The sequence below is a fragment of the Diadema setosum genome, chromosome 9, assembly GCF_964275005.1.
Source record: "Diadema setosum chromosome 9, eeDiaSeto1, whole genome shotgun sequence".
In the NCBI taxonomy this organism is placed as follows: domain Eukaryota; kingdom Metazoa; phylum Echinodermata; class Echinoidea; order Diadematoida; family Diadematidae; genus Diadema; species Diadema setosum.
The window spans coordinates 39,951,151-39,967,469 of record NC_092693.1 but is presented as its reverse complement, the minus strand read 5'-3'; the positions used below and the strand labels follow the sequence as shown (position 1 = coordinate 39,967,469).

The 16,319-nt window shown below is 38.4% G+C and overlaps 2 protein-coding genes across 4 annotated transcripts in view; one reads left to right on the top strand and one right to left on the bottom strand.

Annotated features, from left to right (window-relative positions):
- Window positions 1-7,234, top strand: part of LOC140233449 (uncharacterized) — a 31,774-nt gene extending 24,540 nt beyond the window's left edge. Inside the window, exons 12-14 of one of the 3 annotated variants that reach the window (XR_011901539.1) lie at window positions 501-649; window positions 2,200-2,348; window positions 3,564-3,664. Coding sequence is in view for 2 of the 3 variants with exons in the window: in XM_072313565.1 (XP_072169666.1) it covers window positions 2,200-2,348; window positions 3,564-3,683; window positions 4,130-4,201 (341 nt within the window). In the remaining variant the exon portion in view is untranslated. Of the gene's footprint in view, window positions 1-500; window positions 650-2,199; window positions 2,349-3,563; window positions 3,684-4,129 lie in introns of those variants that run through there. The other 2 variants (XM_072313565.1, XM_072313566.1) reach the window with 2 other exon arrangements.
- Window positions 7,235-7,651: 417 nt separating this feature from the next.
- Window positions 7,652-14,524, bottom strand: LOC140233450 (chromosome transmission fidelity protein 8 homolog). Its single transcript, XM_072313567.1, has 3 exons — window positions 14,329-14,524; window positions 10,739-10,856; window positions 7,652-10,120 (listed from the first exon to the last, which is right to left on the bottom strand). The coding sequence occupies exons 1-3, from the start codon at window positions 14,349-14,351 to the stop codon at window positions 9,797-9,799; spliced, it is 465 nt and encodes a 154-aa protein (XP_072169668.1). The 5' UTR covers window positions 14,352-14,524; the 3' UTR covers window positions 7,652-9,796.
- Between the last annotated feature and the right edge of the window lie 1,795 nt (window positions 14,525-16,319).

Genomic DNA, 16,319 nt, shown 5'->3' with positions numbered 1-16,319 from the left:
GTTTGTCTTAGGATATAGGTCAGCATGACACATTTTTTGACAGTGACAAAAAGTATGTTGCCATGGTAACAGCTCACATATTATGAGCCAAAATGATGGAAAATTTTGTGTTGCAAACTACTTCCTCAGTTTTTGCCCAATTTCCATGAAACTTGGTACAGATGTGTGCCTTTGGTTGTAGATGTGCAAGACGCATTTTTCGACAGTACCCGAAAGTACGTTGCCATGTTAACGGCATATTAATGGCAGAAGATCAAGGAAAGATCTTGCGGATTTAACTACTTCCTCAGTTTTTTGACCAAAGTTTATCAAATGTTGTTTTGACCAAAGCTTATGAAATGTTGTTTGGCGGGGGTATAACCAGTCGCTGTAGCGACATTTCTAGTTTAAAGGTGGGGGGCATAGAGATAGAAAAGAAAGCTTTACAAATCATGGTTGATGCTCTTTGTAGACACTTTTTTGAAAATGGCCTATGTCGCTTTCACCCTGCTCTCACACAGGTACATACAATCAAAATGTTCAAGTGTTTGAAGCTGACTCTTTTGCACATGCGCAGACACTAACTGGGCACATCGGGATTGTTAATGGCATTCGCACCAGTCCTGCTGGCCAGTTTGCAGTCACTTGTTGCTATGACGGCAAAACGAGGGTAAATCAAAATGGTGGAAGAGATTTATTGTGATGGACTGTCTGAAAAGAAAAATAAGTGCAGGAAAAAGAAAAGCTGGAAATTGCTCACTTCTAAAGCTGTAACCTTAAACAGAGGAATGGATCATAAAAAATTGTATGATATGCTCTCATATTGACAATTTTGTACGTAACATCTGACACTTTGCAATTTGTATCTGCAAGACGTGCAGAAAATTCATGGCCTTCATTCCTAATGGTGACATCAGCTACACAAATTCATTTCATGTTGTCATCATTCATTTCAAACTTCATGTGGATAACCTCACGTCACCAATAATGCTAAAAGATCCCAGTGCCAATCTTAATTCTTGCATTAGTCCCATTTGACTTCAATTAAATTTGAAAACAACTGTTTGGTAATCTACTGTCTTCATGTTAAACTCTTTTCTCCCTGCTGGCTTGCTGTAGCCAAAGATAATCAAGCCACTGTCAATTTAAATCATGCTTGCATTCTTCATTTGTCTCAGTAGCATGGGGCAAAGGTTTTGGTTTTATTTCACATCTGGCTAATTCTTATTAGTAAAAACATAAGAAAAAAAAATTATGTTTGTTTTTCAATTTAAATTGCCAGTTTTCTAGTCACGCTTTTCACCTGTCTTTGTTATGAAGTGGAATAGCATTTTAAGTTTGGTATGCCATCCTGTAATTTTCCTTGCCCCACCCTAAATCACCTCAGTGCATCAATACTCTGCTATTGTTTGAGGAACATGTCAAAATGAGTTTTATACTCACATTATATCAGAGCTGTGCACAAGACATGATTTCTATTTGGAATCATTAATTAACATCATGATTATGAATCAATTATGTTCTGATGTTTGGTAAGAGGTTGCCTTGTAGGGGTGCCCCCTTGGACATCTGATGTCCCTGTAAAAGGCCTGGAAATGAGAAATCTTTCATCACCTCAAACATTCTTGCATGTAGCTATCTCTGTTTAAAAGGTGTTGGTATATTATGATTTCATATTGTGCATTTATCAGAAATTTCATATACAACTGAACAAGAAGTGAAATCAAGAAATTGCGCTTTACCCCCATAAAAGTGATATACAGCTTTTTGTTGATATCTTGCACTTATTATTTCTTTTCAGTTCGGGATTTCTTTTTTTAATCTTTATGTTTATTTGTAAGTGATGATTGCCTTGCTTAATGTTGTTTCACTCCTACATGGCCAAAGCTATTATTCTAGTCAAAGTGCCTTTCGGTTATAGTCTTTCTGTGGTACTGTCTCAAAGAACTACATGTATGTCTTATGGCACTGGACAATTAGTTTGGGTAATTCAGAAGCACAAAACTCCAGAATAACACCATTACTTGTCTTTATATATCAAACGCAATGAATTTAAACCTCATTATAAATAGTAGTTCACTGTGAGCAAGGCTTGATGGAGTGAGAAAACAGAATGGCATGGCATGATTCAGCTGTCTTTCACCTGTAAGTAGTGAGTAGATGGTGTGAACCTCCTCCCTCTCCTTGCATGTCTTTCCTCCATTATCCTAAACCATGCAGGGACCTACAGCCAGAAATTACAGGTTCTGGACCTAGAGACATTCGTTCATGTCAAGGAACTTGGAGGTCAAATAGGTGTTATAACATCCCTTGCTGTAAGCCCTGATGGCCAGTTTGTAATCAGTGGAGCATACGACAACACAGCCATGGTATTCACCAACTAAACAATCTCAAGACAGCAAACAGTAGATACATGAAAATGATTTGTTTTAATGCACAGTGGAAACTACCTCTTTGCCTTGCGAAAAGTGGCAACAGTAGTCAAGCAGTTTTGTTCAGTGGTGTTACATTACCTGTCTATTTCACAGTCACTTGCCTTAGTCTTCACATATTTTTATATCGAGAGAGGACTATATTGAGAATGGTTTTCTTGATAAATATCAGTGTTCACCAAATCTGGACTAAGCAGTTTGTATAAAGTTTATGATTGTCTTTGTTTTCTGTTCTGAAAACAGAAACACAGAAAGTGTGTTTATCCACCTGAATAGAAATAAAACATCCATGACTTCCTACAGGCATAATTGATGTGAGGTGTGAGATCGAAGTGACCAGAAATAATCAAATTTATAGAAATATGGAAGATGCTGTCATATGGTTTGAATTTAGAAGCTAGAGACACCAAACATCTTGGGCAGAGTTCAGTTTGTAAGTTCAGTTGTAATGGAGATTAAGAGATTACTTTATTGCACTCAAATTATTATTTTGATGTATGTGTGCATCAGTTTGGCAATATCACACTATTGTAAAGAATTTGTGAGCCTTCATGGGGTAATTTTGTAGATTCTGGCAGTCTTAAACATCAACAGACTTAAAAGCTCAGGCCCCTTTCAACTCCATTTTGTTGACTTATAAGTCAGCACATGCATAATTCAACAGATTTCTCCACGCTAATTTATTCTATGTGGACTTACACAAGGTATACTGTACATTATACATGTACTATTCAGCTGTTAGAAACAAAAAGGGGATATAAGGATATCTTTTAGAAGGCATGGGTGAATAATGTTACCCTTAAGATGCCAAACAACAGGCTAAAGGAGAAAGAACTTTTATCAAAAGTGAGATCTTTTGAAATTCTCCTTTTATTACTTTCGCTTTTGTAGTCGTCCTATCTAGCAGCATTAAAACTTTAAAAATTCAGAACTTTTGAACAAATTTGATTTTCCTCAAACTTCACTGATGTATTCTATAATTGTATTTACTTAATCTACATGCACAGCCAAAATATACATCGTAATAGTGAAAGTGAATTCTTCTCTTTCATTATGTGGACATTAGTAGGCCCATGTAATACTGCAAGAATTTGATATCAAAATGTTAGTATGACATAGATAGATGATGACCTATGACCTCTCTACCAATAGATTTTCAATCTGGAGAACTTCCTAAGTCTACAAGTCCTGTCCAGACACCAGGGTAGTGTAAATGCCATTGCTCTCCGGAATGGTCTTCTGTTTACTGGCTCAGAGGACAAAGATATCAAGGTGAGTCTGGCTTGCTTCATCTTACCAGATTTGTCACATTTTATGTACAGTGCTCCCGTTATAATGAACACGGTTATAACAAAATTCCGGTTATAACAAAATTCTGGTTACAACGAAGTAAAAATTCAGGCCGCAACATTATCTACTCCATGTATTCTATTGTTTATTTGTTAACAATAACAATATTTTATAACGGGAGTCCACTGTATGTTTTGTTCACTTGCCCTTATCTATTATAAAACACATCCATTTATGCAGAGTACTTTGTGACACTGTACTGGGTAAAATATTTTAGATCATAATGTTGAATATGTGGGCAAATAGCCATATGTACTGTGTTGCTGATCGACAGACCACTCGGTGAAGTTTGTTGTAGGGTATGCTGTCCATGCAACGAAACAGTTGACTCTGATGTTATTTTTGTTTTCTCACCCTGTTATGTACAGATTTTCAAGTACTTCAAGTCAATCACATACAGCAGCTATGGCATTCATATCACACCTGGCAAAGACACATGAAAGATACAAGGATTGATCTCCATGGTGATGGATCTCCATGGTGATGGATCTCCATGGTGATGGATCTCCATGGTGATGGATCTCCCAGGACATTATCTTCCCAAGGCACTGTCTCCACCCCAGTCATTCACCTCATCTGTCACATCTTGGCCTTGTTTGAATGCTAGATGGGAATGATATCTGATCAAAAAAACTGAGAGTGTACTCCAGTATATATCCCTATCACCTTACATAGATCGAAGTAGACTGATTACTCTTGTATGGGTGGGATGGTGAAACCTGTTTAAGAAGGATGACAGGTTGTTTGCTTTGACCTCAGCTCACACGACTCTTAATTAGCTGAGCACAGATACAATGAGGTAGATTCTCAGCTGTGCCTTCATGGGTCCATATCATTCACTAAGGTATTTTTAATCCTCTGAGGAAATCACAACATGAAGTTTGAAGTTGGTTGGAATGAGATTTCCTGAGAAATTGGTGCTCATTTGCAAAAATTATAATTTGTATGCATTCTTCAAGATTTTCACCAGTGTTTGAGGCAGTGACTATGGTGACTTGTGTATGACATCATGTTATGTCATCCATTACTTGCCAGTAAATCATCATAGTGATACATATACCATTAGTCAATATGATGTGACACTAATTGCAGACAAATGGCAGATTTAATACAACGTTCTCTATGTGGAAAAATGTTCATAATCTGTAATGAGAAGAAAGTCAAGAGTTATGTGTGGATTAAAAATACAAAGTGTATCTGTCAGTGTATGGATTGATGCTCTTTAGATCACATTACTGTACATGTGGTAATATAAAAGTGGCTATCTCTGTACGAGTAATTTTTCTTGCTCTGCTGAGTAAGGTGAATTTTGCATGTTTTTAATTCAACGGAATCAAGGTATTAGCTAGCGATACATATAACAAACAAAAATATTCACATGCTCTTATTTTCTGGTTGCATGAAATGCGCAAATATTTCCATACAGCAAAAATTTCCACTTGTACAGTACATGTATTTACATCATTTTAATGCAATAAAATTCTCAAATTCTTCTTGGGGCTATATGAAAGAACTCAGAAGTTAAGTATATATGGCAGAAGGCATTTAAAGCTGTAGTTAAGGTTACTATGGAAGTGATATTTGGTGAGACAAGTGAATACCATGCGTTTCAATTAAATTTTCACCCGATGTGTACCTTGCTTTTTAAGTAACATCTCATAGATTGTAACATGCTTCACCCATACTGTAGGGTTGGAGGATACTGTGAAACCCATTATGTATTAACTGAAGATCACCTCAAGGAAAAAAAAAAAGTAATGGAGGCAAAAACTCACTACAAGATCTGTATAAGGTATTGCTTATGGTGAGCTCTTACTAGCATCAGGGGTCCCAAATAAACTTGCATATTTATTTTTTTAGTGGTGTATACCTCATATGAAGAAATATAGAACAAAATAAAAAACACCACTCTTGCTGTCATATAAAAGCAGATATTTCTTCAAAATTTTACCCCAAATATCTTTGTATCACCCTCTTCATTTTTCTATTAGCTCTATTACCCTCTCACACCCACTAAATTCCCCTTTGCTAATGTCAACATGTAGTTTGCTAAGCCTATTTAGTGGTTGGGCACGTACGTATTTGAGAGTGAAAGTACAACCAAAAAAGCAATCATTTGTACATTGTGTTAGCATCATATCATGGTCAATATGTAAAACAGCATGAGGAAGCAATAAAGGAAAGGAATGAAACGTATGGTATGTAGTCCCACAAATGCATTTTTATGTGTTTCTTGATGTAACATATAAACTTCAAGTGTAAAAGAAGAAAATCTGCCAATCCTGACAACCAAGCTACATATTGTCTGTATTCTTGGGCAAATGGTCTTTGGAAATGAGGCTCTGTTTTTTTGAATGTGTAACGTGCTCTGAAGGGAAACAAAATACAATACGAGATATACGTGTATGCAGGGCTGCCAACTCTCATGCATTGAGCGTGAGACTCACGACATTCAACCAATTTTGACTGTCTCACTCTGATAAACGAAATCTCACGCTAAACCCCCAAAATGGAATGTACACGACTACAAAAATAAATATATCTCTAAATTCTCTGATATTCCGAATATCGATATGCCCAAGCCCAAAATTTCGAGATTGTTCCGCGCGGGTGTAACGCTTAACCAATAATAATCATTTTCGGTTCGCGCGCAAAGACGAGCTATTGGATTACGATTGGTTTCTACCTATACCACGTGAGCGTAGCTTGTACTTTTGGCAAATTACAGTACTTGTACATGTATGGCTATGACGTGTGCTTTACATTGCTTTACATACACTGACAGTGTACGTAGTATGTACGTATGTACATACGGCCGCACAGCTGGCCGCCAGGCGCTAGCCAGGAGGTGGCTCCGCTCCCTCGCAGTGTCTCACGCCAAACTCTCACTCAAGGTTGGCAGCCCTGGTGTATGTGGCCTTATCAGGGTGACAGTCTGTACTGTATAGTCAGGTGATGCTAAGGTAGGATTGACCCTATGGAGGCTGTCAGAGTTATTGTAGGCTCAATGCAGCATTTGGAGACATAATTCAAATGATGGACTTCTGATAAGGCATTACAGCTGTACCTTCCAAAGTCCAATATCCCACCACACTGCCCTGGTTCCTGCCATCAAACTGTACAGTATTTTGTATGGAGTCTCTGGTGTAAGATTTGTGTGCTGATATTGGGGAGTCCTGTTATATTGAGGTTGGATGAAAAATTCCACATTAAATAAATTATGTAAATTGATGGGTCTCCTCTAGTCTTTACAAGTGAACCTCTGGGAAATACATGTAAGTTTCCTCAAATGAGAGATAAATTTTAGGCCAAAATACAAAAAATGAAGTAATGTATGCGGATATAGCAAGGACAATTTTTGGTCCCAAGTAAAACGGCAGACTGTAGAATTATTCACCATGTCAATACAATGCACTGTACTGGCAAACTACTCTTGAATAACCACTCTGTACTTGTCTGTTTATTGGTGAGTGTTTACATGAAGTGCATACCAGTTACCCCAGTGGCAAGTGTACGGATACGATGGTCCGGATATAACAAGGTAACTTTTAGCCAGACCGATGGACAGTGTGATAATGGGATTCCCCTGTATATGATTGCATATAATGAGAACTGTCTACCACTGCCAGACCTGAACAAGCAGTGTTAATTGTGTGTGTTACATTGTTCAAGCCTTGCTGTAAATGCTGCCACACTAAATTAAAAAGAGCAGAAGTTATATGTACTTTAACAAGATACTGGTATTGTTGGGAATTTACACTAATTAAGAAATTGCCTACATATTTATCCATGCTTACAAATTGATTTAGTCACAAATTATGATGCATTGCCTGTTTTATTTTTAAACATTTTATACATTTATTTACCTTGGACAATTGCATTTGATACATTATTTTTACAATAAATTTTCAATAGATTAACATACAACTGCATACTTTTTCACAGCTGTCTTCATTTAGAATGAACAAGGACACAAAGTCATAAAAAAGAGAGAAGCAGATGAGAGATGTTTAGAAATGAACAGGAAAAATCCTGTGATGACAATGTAGTAGACATCCCAAATACATAGTACCTCCTGCACACACTTGATGGCACTGCAGAAACACACATAGAAATGTATTTGTTTACCCTTGAAAACTTCTTTATACAGATATCCATTTTGAAAGCATCTTTGTGTCATAAATTGACAAAAAGTGGTACATGTATGTGTATTCTGTGTACACAGTCACTAGACACTAAATCTGTAAAGGGGTCATGACAGCTATCTCGGTCTTGTCCCAGTTCAAGATATGTCTACAATATCCCTTCTCCATGTGCACATACAGAGACTCCAACCCAAAGTACCTTCTGATCTGGAGATTCTCCCGCCTGAAACCCCTAGCAAACGGGAGACTCAAAGTTGATGTGTGCGAAGGGCGAAATTCCCAGGGTTCTAGATGCTCTCTGGTGCTATCTAAGGCTTATTTTTTCAACATACGATAGAAATATGTAAGAAATCCTTTCCAACGGGAGACAAAGAGCCAGGGCAGGAGAAATTAAATCTCAAACGGGAGAACGGGAGATATTGCAAAAATGGGATTTCGGCGGGAGATCTCCCGTCGAAAACGGGAGAGTTGGAGTCTCTGCACATATCAAGAAAAAAATATTGTGGCACACTTGTATGTGAGATATTTAGTTAGTATTTTAGACCTTTACATTGATTATACACAGAAAACGTAAACACCCATATGTACATTTTGAATTCCTATTGAGTACAATTACACATATATATGTTTGTACCAGCTGTAGTGAAGTGACTCCACAACCCAAACCATTTAAAAAAAAAAACTTTTTCCTTTAAGCAGAACGAAGCTGTCTGTGTTGTTTTGTTCTTGATGTATTGACAGCCATTTTATTATGCTAGCTTTTATGTGAAAAGGTACAGTGTAGTATAAATGTGGATATACAAAAAATGTATTCTCCATGAGGAACATGCTTTAAGCTTTTGATTATCCTGTTTTCACCCAAAGAATTTCAATACATTACAATATACTCAAAACCCAGCTTTCACACATTACTGGATACACACTGTACTATATTATTATTATTTTTTTTTTTGCATTCGATTGAGTAAGATGAAGCTTGTGTGTATTTAATTCTGTGGAATCAAGACATCAGATAAATACGAGTAAAAATATCCTCAACGCGAACAGTTCCACTTTTTAAAGTAGCTTTTTGCTGAGTCAGCAAGCCTCAACCAAGCTATTGTATATGGCTGTCGGACTCAACTTTTATGATAAAGTGTGCATAAAATCAGTCTTCTATGCAATCAGATATGTACACATATGTATCAACTATCAGATTCTCATGTGCATGTGTGTACATATGTGTGAGGGAGTGTGTGTGTGTGTGTGTGTGGGTGCATGTTTCTCTCACAGAAACAAACTACTGATGTATTCCAATAGCGACATTGTCTATACACTTTACTTTTAGCTGTATGTGAAACACTACATTTTACTTTCCACAATAATTTTACACTGTAAATAAATTTATAGTGCTGGTAAAATAATTACAGCTATATAGTACAGTATAAAGAACTATCAGAACCTTCCAATGCTGTTTTTGAAAAAAGAGTACAATCTGGAACACACAGTTTGGCTTTTGGAATACTTTGCGTGGTACACTGTCACTCTCATATGAAGAAAGAAGGAAGATGTATGATACATGAAACGGTATGGACTTGTGGGTAACCAGCTACTGTCTTAGCACACCACATTGTGTTTTGTTTATTCCAAGTCCCCTGTACAATGTGGTTAAATTGCTTCAAGAATTTGTGTTACTCATGTGTCCACACTAGGAAACTCTTCATTGATTTGGTTCCCTGAGTCAGCCTCGCGATTCCCTTGTCGAACACTTGCACTCCTGTAATGGCAGAGTTTGCATTTCGTCAGAATATATTGTACATGTAGTTCTGGTGCATTCTCTTGCATCACGTGAGGCCTCGTTCACATACACTGCTTTTCAATCCAAGCTTTTCAAACCAGGCGTAACGTCCCTTACAGCTTCTTAGGCACATTGGTGATGATTGGCTTGGGACGAGTTTTAAAGACCATCTTCCTCCGGATGACTGCCTTCACTACGTAATATGCATCCTCATCACATTCATGCTGGTTTAGGTCTGCAGTGCCATACTCGGGATCACAGTTCAAATCTCCATTCTGTTCATCTGTGGAATTGGTCTCCATGGCAACTACTGGTTCAGTGTTACCATGCTCTGGTCCATGAACATTCTCATTTTTTGTCAGAACAATGAAGGATTTCTCCAGGTCAGAAACTTTGCCATAGAGGATGTGATGTCCAATAATCAGGATTGGTACTCCCTGAGAAATACATTAATTGATGAATGAATTTACAAATGACTGAACAGTGAAATTAATGAAAAAATCAATTAATAACAAATATACATAATCACATAACTGAATATCCAATCTTTAATCTCTGAAATAATCTAAATGAATGGAAGATTGTCAGGGTGTGTCAGTGTAGGTCTACAAGAACTCATTGAATGTACATTGATTTCAGAAGAAAAAGTATACTCCATTTTACTTGACTCAGAATTAAGAGTCAAATAATATGCAGTTTATAGAAAAGTTGAAAATTTAAATTCAAACATGCAAAAGCTCTGGTCCTGATATGGTACTCTCTGTAATTTCTTCATTATCAATAATGGTCACATTTACTACAGTAAGCAGATAATCAACGCTGGTGAAGGTGATGGGACAAACTATCACTTCCGAGGCGATCTGGATGTAGCTAGCTTTCCGAAACGCAGCTGAGGAAAGATACTGTACACATTCAGATTGCCGAGGAAGTGAGATACGTTTGTCTCATTCGTCTGTAATATGCAGCAGATGGGTGTGGTACCTGGTAACATGTGTTGTAATCAATGATCAATGAGTATAACCAGTAAAGTGATTGATGAGGTCACAAAAGGTCACCTTATTATTAAAATGTAGATCACCAATGAAGCGTCCTGTGATTTGCTCGCTATCTGGAGATTCAATAACTCCTTGTAGCTCCACCAGCATCCACTCTGCAGGAGCCCCAGGGCTGGCTCTGAAGGTAAGATGATGGGCAAGAAATCTAAAATCAAACCAAACTTGCGTGTGCATAACAGTAACTTCATCATTTTTAGACTTAATGACTTGAGTCATATTCGCATAATGGTGTGTATCTTGCAAAATTACTATGTGTATAACCCTTTTCCTACATTGATCCTTTTTTACTTTATTTTTTTTTTTTGCTGAAATAAATTGAAATTCTTTCTATGTTACATACCACTCTCAATGACATGAAGGAAAGATTCTATAGAACATATCTTAGAATATGAGTATCAAACCAAACTCATACAATAAACAAATCATAGAAATATTATGTTTATAAATTAGGACATGGTGTATATCACGCATGATCAATGAAATTCAAGAGTAACATTTTCATGATTTTCATGGTTCATGGTCTATTGTGCCATTAGTAATACAGTGCACTCCCGTTATAATGAAATGCTCGGGACCGGCAGTTTTCTTTTGTTATAACGAAATTTTGTTATAACCGAACAATACATTATATAACAGACACAAGGAAACCGCGCATATGTCATAATCCTGTTTGTTGAATACTCATCATACACTGGAAAGCTATGTGAAATGGGATGGTACCTTTTTAATCTCGTTTAAATATTACATTTAAAAGAGAGCATGAAGTTGTTAACAAAACAAAAAATAAAAAAAATTAACAAAACTTGTGAGTGTGTGTGTTCCGATTAACGAACGTTTGGAATTCCTATCATTTTCGGACTAACGAACCGTCGTAATAAGAATCATATTTCATTGTCGGATTAACGAACCTTATTAAAAACGAACCTTTGGAATGAAATGTATTTTAGAGAGCGAATTTTATTTGGAATAATGCCAAATGTTTGTAATAACAAACCCTATTTCATTTCCGAACTAACAGACATTTAGATGTATCAGAATCTGTGTGTTTTGTAATAAAGAACCTTCAGAACAGTAAAACGAACCTTATTTAATTTCAGATTATTGTATTACAATAACGCAAGTTCCCCTAGGAAACTGTGCGTGACACATGGAGCGAACACACAGTGATGTGAAGCGTTCGCCCATGCAGAGACGCTTAATGCTTGTTCCGCTACGCACTTTCGAAAGCGATCCGCATTTCGTTATAACGGAGCGCATTTCTTTTGTTTTTCTTTGTCAGTGGCGCTCGGAAAAGACTTCGTTATAACGAAAATTTTGCTATTACCATGTTCGTTATAAGCAAATTTAGTACCATAGATTTTAATGGGGATAATTTTGGGACCAGAAGTTTTACTTTGTTATAACGAAATTTCGTTATAACCGTGTTCGTTGTAACGGGAGTGCACTTTCGAAAGCGATCCGCATTTCGTTATAACGGAGCGCATTTCTTTTGTTTTTCTTTGTCAGTGGCGCTTGGAAAAGACTTCGTTATAACGAAAATTTTGCTATTACCATGTTCGTTATAAGCAAATTTAGTACCATAGATTTTAATGGGGATAATTTTGGGACCAGAAGTTTTACTTTGTTATAACGAAATTTCGTTATAACCGTGTTCGTTGTAACGGGAGTGCACTGTAGATCTCTAGAGTCTAGACTAATATACTTGGCTTGGCATCACCACAAAGTCCACAGGCAAAGCTGAAATTGCACAAATGGCAACATCAAATGCAACACAATCATGCCTTATTATTGAATACTTTTAGGTTCTACTGGAAAAATGAGGGTAGACATGTCACACACATAGTTTTACTGAAATCTAAGGTTCCTGTCTTTCATAATTTTAACTTTTTTGTGAACTCTATCTATGTGAAGTGAAAACTGTAGCTGATATGTGGTGGTCCAGTGTTGAGCTGTGTGATTGGTACCATGGTAATGTTACTGAAACCCTGTTTTAATAACAGACGTTACCCCTGCAATGTCAGGACAATGTCTGGAGAACAAAAATTCCTGGCCTCGGGCAATAAAACTGCAGGAGAGAGCGAGGGGTACCTATAACCCCGGGGTGCTCCTTGTACACAGTTCGACGTTCGGGCTGTGTTTCGCAGTTAGGTACCCTACTACCCATTCATGTGCAAAGGGATGTGGTAATAATAATAATCCATGGCACATGATTTAGGTGAGCCGTGTGTCATTCTCTTTGGACTATTGTACATGCATGTTGAGTCTATCAAAGGAATGTATACTTGAACATTGTTACAGCGAGAGCGTTTTATAAACAGAATTTAGGGTCATCAGTGTAAATGTCGGGGTATTCTATTATTATACTAGATCTATTAATCATTCTAGCTGGCTAGGGTAAAATTTGGCAAAAGTTACTGCAACAACGTCCGAGAAACATTCTGCAGGGGCAGTTTTAACAGGTAGCAGTTGAGTGGGGGGGGGGGGGGGGAGACTGCCCAAGCATTGTCACGGTAAAATTTTGGAATGGTATGGGATGGTCTTATGACATAAAAATGTTCTCGCAGCCAAACGGTTGAATTGCAACATTTGCTCAACAAAAAAAAAAAAATTTGTAGCAGCTCAACTTTTCTCTGCATCTTTCTCCTTTACAATTTCCTTCTCTCCGCTCAGACCTCTGATCTCCGTCTTCCACACATACACTCTCCCTCCCTCTCTCTGTGGGTGTGACCCTCTCCGCTGTTTCGTTTTCCCCTCGACAAGTCTCCTTATCAGGTAATTATGTAGACAAACTCTCGAATGATTACTCGCGAGCCTCCGCTCGCTGGTGTGTTTATCCTCAATGCTATTGATGACGGATACAATTCCTAGTATTGAAAGCCACTCGGGGTAATATTTCTCTCTCGTGGCCCAGCCACGGACACCGCCTGATAAGCACACAGTTCGATTAGTGAGAAGGTGTTGCTGTGGAAGTGTATACTTGCACCGCACTACGAACAATACATAAACACACATCATCTATCCTCACTAAAAAATAATACAACACAAATTTGACAAAAAACAGAGTAGAACTAGTCAGTTCTATATTTAAAGATAAATATCAATTATTCATCACTATTATTAGAAATCATCATTTCATAATAATTTACAATCATTATTCATTATCAAATCTATTAAATTTCAACTCTAACAGTTATCTGGTTCAAAGAATCTAACGCGCCGTTAAAGTGTTAAAATGGGGCTTCATTGGACCTTTTTTAAGGTGTTGGTACTGTTACTGTTAGGCCTACTACAGAATTAGTGCAGAGGCCACAGTAGATCTAGTGTGTTTACTTTTGTTAGTTTAGTTTAGGGAACTCGAACTTACATGTAACGTAGGGTCTAGGGTTGTTAGACATTATTCAAAACAGCTCAGAGCAGGTTACTACACTATACACTGCCCTAGTCGCTGTAATCGCGGCCCGCGACGCGTTGGGGCTGGTCGCAGTTAGGTCGGGCTAAGCAGTTACAGAATTCTACACTCTGACTCACTGACACTAGATATGGCACTACCTATCTCTCCATAGCGATAGGGCTTTAAGCCGGAAACTTACTTTTTAAGGAATAATTGCACCATTCTGTATGAAGATTGTCGATGTCGATGTCACCAAGATGGATGCCGGCCTCTGCAGCATGGCCTGGGTACAGTAATTTTACTACTAACTGTTAGGCCCTGAATCTCTTCGGGTATCGAGCGAGCGAGCTATAGCGAGAGCGGCGGCTGTGAGCGCCGAGCTAGCATAGCCGTCAATCGCCTATACACCGGCGGCCCGGAGATTACTAGAAATACGGGAACTCCTTTTCTTGAGACGGCGTGTGGCGTGTGGTACTCGTGCTCCTCCGTATCCCGATTGTATTTCCCGCGCCTAATAGTGCGCGGTGCGCTAGTCCGCGAGAGGAGTACCAAACCGGAAGAGGAAGTGAATTCGGTGAAAGGTTACAGTGCCGGTCTGCATAATAAAATCCACGTGTGTTTGATTTTCGATGTAGCACACGCGTGAAAACAACGCCACAACCAAGCCGTTCGTTGCCGCTGCTGTACCCTGTAAACTCTCGCACTGGAACTGTGTGTGTCCTGTCTGTTCTGCTTTCAATAAGGTAAGTACAGCCTCTACATTTCTGTGGGAGACAACATTTTTGTCCTGTGATTTGATGTAACAATGAGAACAAAGGGCCTTTTAAAGAGGTTCAAGACTTAATTTAGTATGTAATCTTTTTATCAGAGGCAGGAGGAATAGACATGTGAACTAGTTAAGACAACTGCAAGTGCCAGTCCCATTCACTGATATTCATGCTGTTAAAATGACGCTATCCTATATGCCATGTCAAATAGGCCTAGGTAGAACCTGTTCTACGCATTTTACTTGCATTTTCAATGCAAGTGAAGTAAGGCCTTACTAAGGGATCTCATCTCATCCCAAACGCTGAGTCATTCTTGTGAACTCTTCTCTGTTCCTGCTGTATAGTGAGGTGCCCGCACCTCGTCAGAGGCCCGAATACCGTCGCCCCGCTTAAAATTGTTTTAAGCGCACTAAACAAAGATTTATGCCCGAGACTGTGTTCAGTACGTTTGAAACTTGGCAGGGCTACCACAACCAAGCAAATTTGGATGAAAACCGAACAGTTTTTCGCGAAAATCAGAAATTTTAATCGGAATAGGACCCTACGTGTTATAGGCCTAAGTACAGATTGTATCACCACTGACTGTCCTCGCACGCATCTTTTACGTGTATGTCTATGGGAGCATCACGGTCACCCGCACACGTCTTTTACGTGCTTTGTCTATGGGAGCGCGGGTGACGAGTTGCGGGTCCCTTCCTTAGCGCGCAACTTTTTCGCATCGTTCGCGTTTGACGACGATAGCTGCAAATTTTCAATATCAATTCGGTGAACTTGTGATTCCATTGGAATTTTCAGCATTTTTCCTGTATGTGAGTTGGATTTCAAAGAATTTCAGTGGCGAAATGTGATTCAAATATGCGCAAACATTAACTGTGACGAGGTGCGGGTCACCCAAGCATACTGTGCCTTCGACATTTCAACCATATTTTTATTTATAGAAAACTAGGTCTAGGGTCTAGTATAAGTTTAACTACACACAGCCGCTGTCGCGAAGCGACGCGGCTGCACCTCTATTCCTTCGCAGACGTTGTCATTTTTCAGTGTGGTTGTGCGACTCCTTCATGAATATCTTTATTAATCGTGGAAAACTAAAATACAAGGAATTATCGTAATCTATGATAATCATTCCATAATCGGTATGCGATTTTTTGTTTAATTACGTCAAAAACTCACCGAAATCTGTGGCTGAAATCAGGTCTGTAAACGTCCTTATTGCTTCACTCCTCATCTGCGTGTTATTTGAATGGCATTCACTCTCGTATACTACAACGTACAACGTAGGTAGTCGGAGAGCTAGAGGGCGCCTCTCCGACTACCTACGTTGTACGTTGTAATATACGAGAGTGAATGCCATTCAAATAACACGCAGATGAGGAGTGAAGCAATAAGGACGTTTACAGACCTGATTTCAGCCACAGATTTC

Excerpts from the sequence above, each read along its gene's own strand:
- LOC140233450 (XM_072313567.1), bottom strand. The coding sequence starts at position 14,351 with ATGGTGCAATTATTCCTTAAAAA. Across the intron at positions 10,857-14,328 it reads GTGCAATTATTCCTTAAAAA|AGCCAGCCCTGGGGCTCCTG; the intron begins GTAAGTTTCCGG and ends TCTTACCTTCAG. Across the intron at positions 10,121-10,738 it reads ATCTACATTTTAATAATAAG|GGAGTACCAATCCTGATTAT; the intron begins GTGACCTTTTGT and ends TGTATTTCTCAG.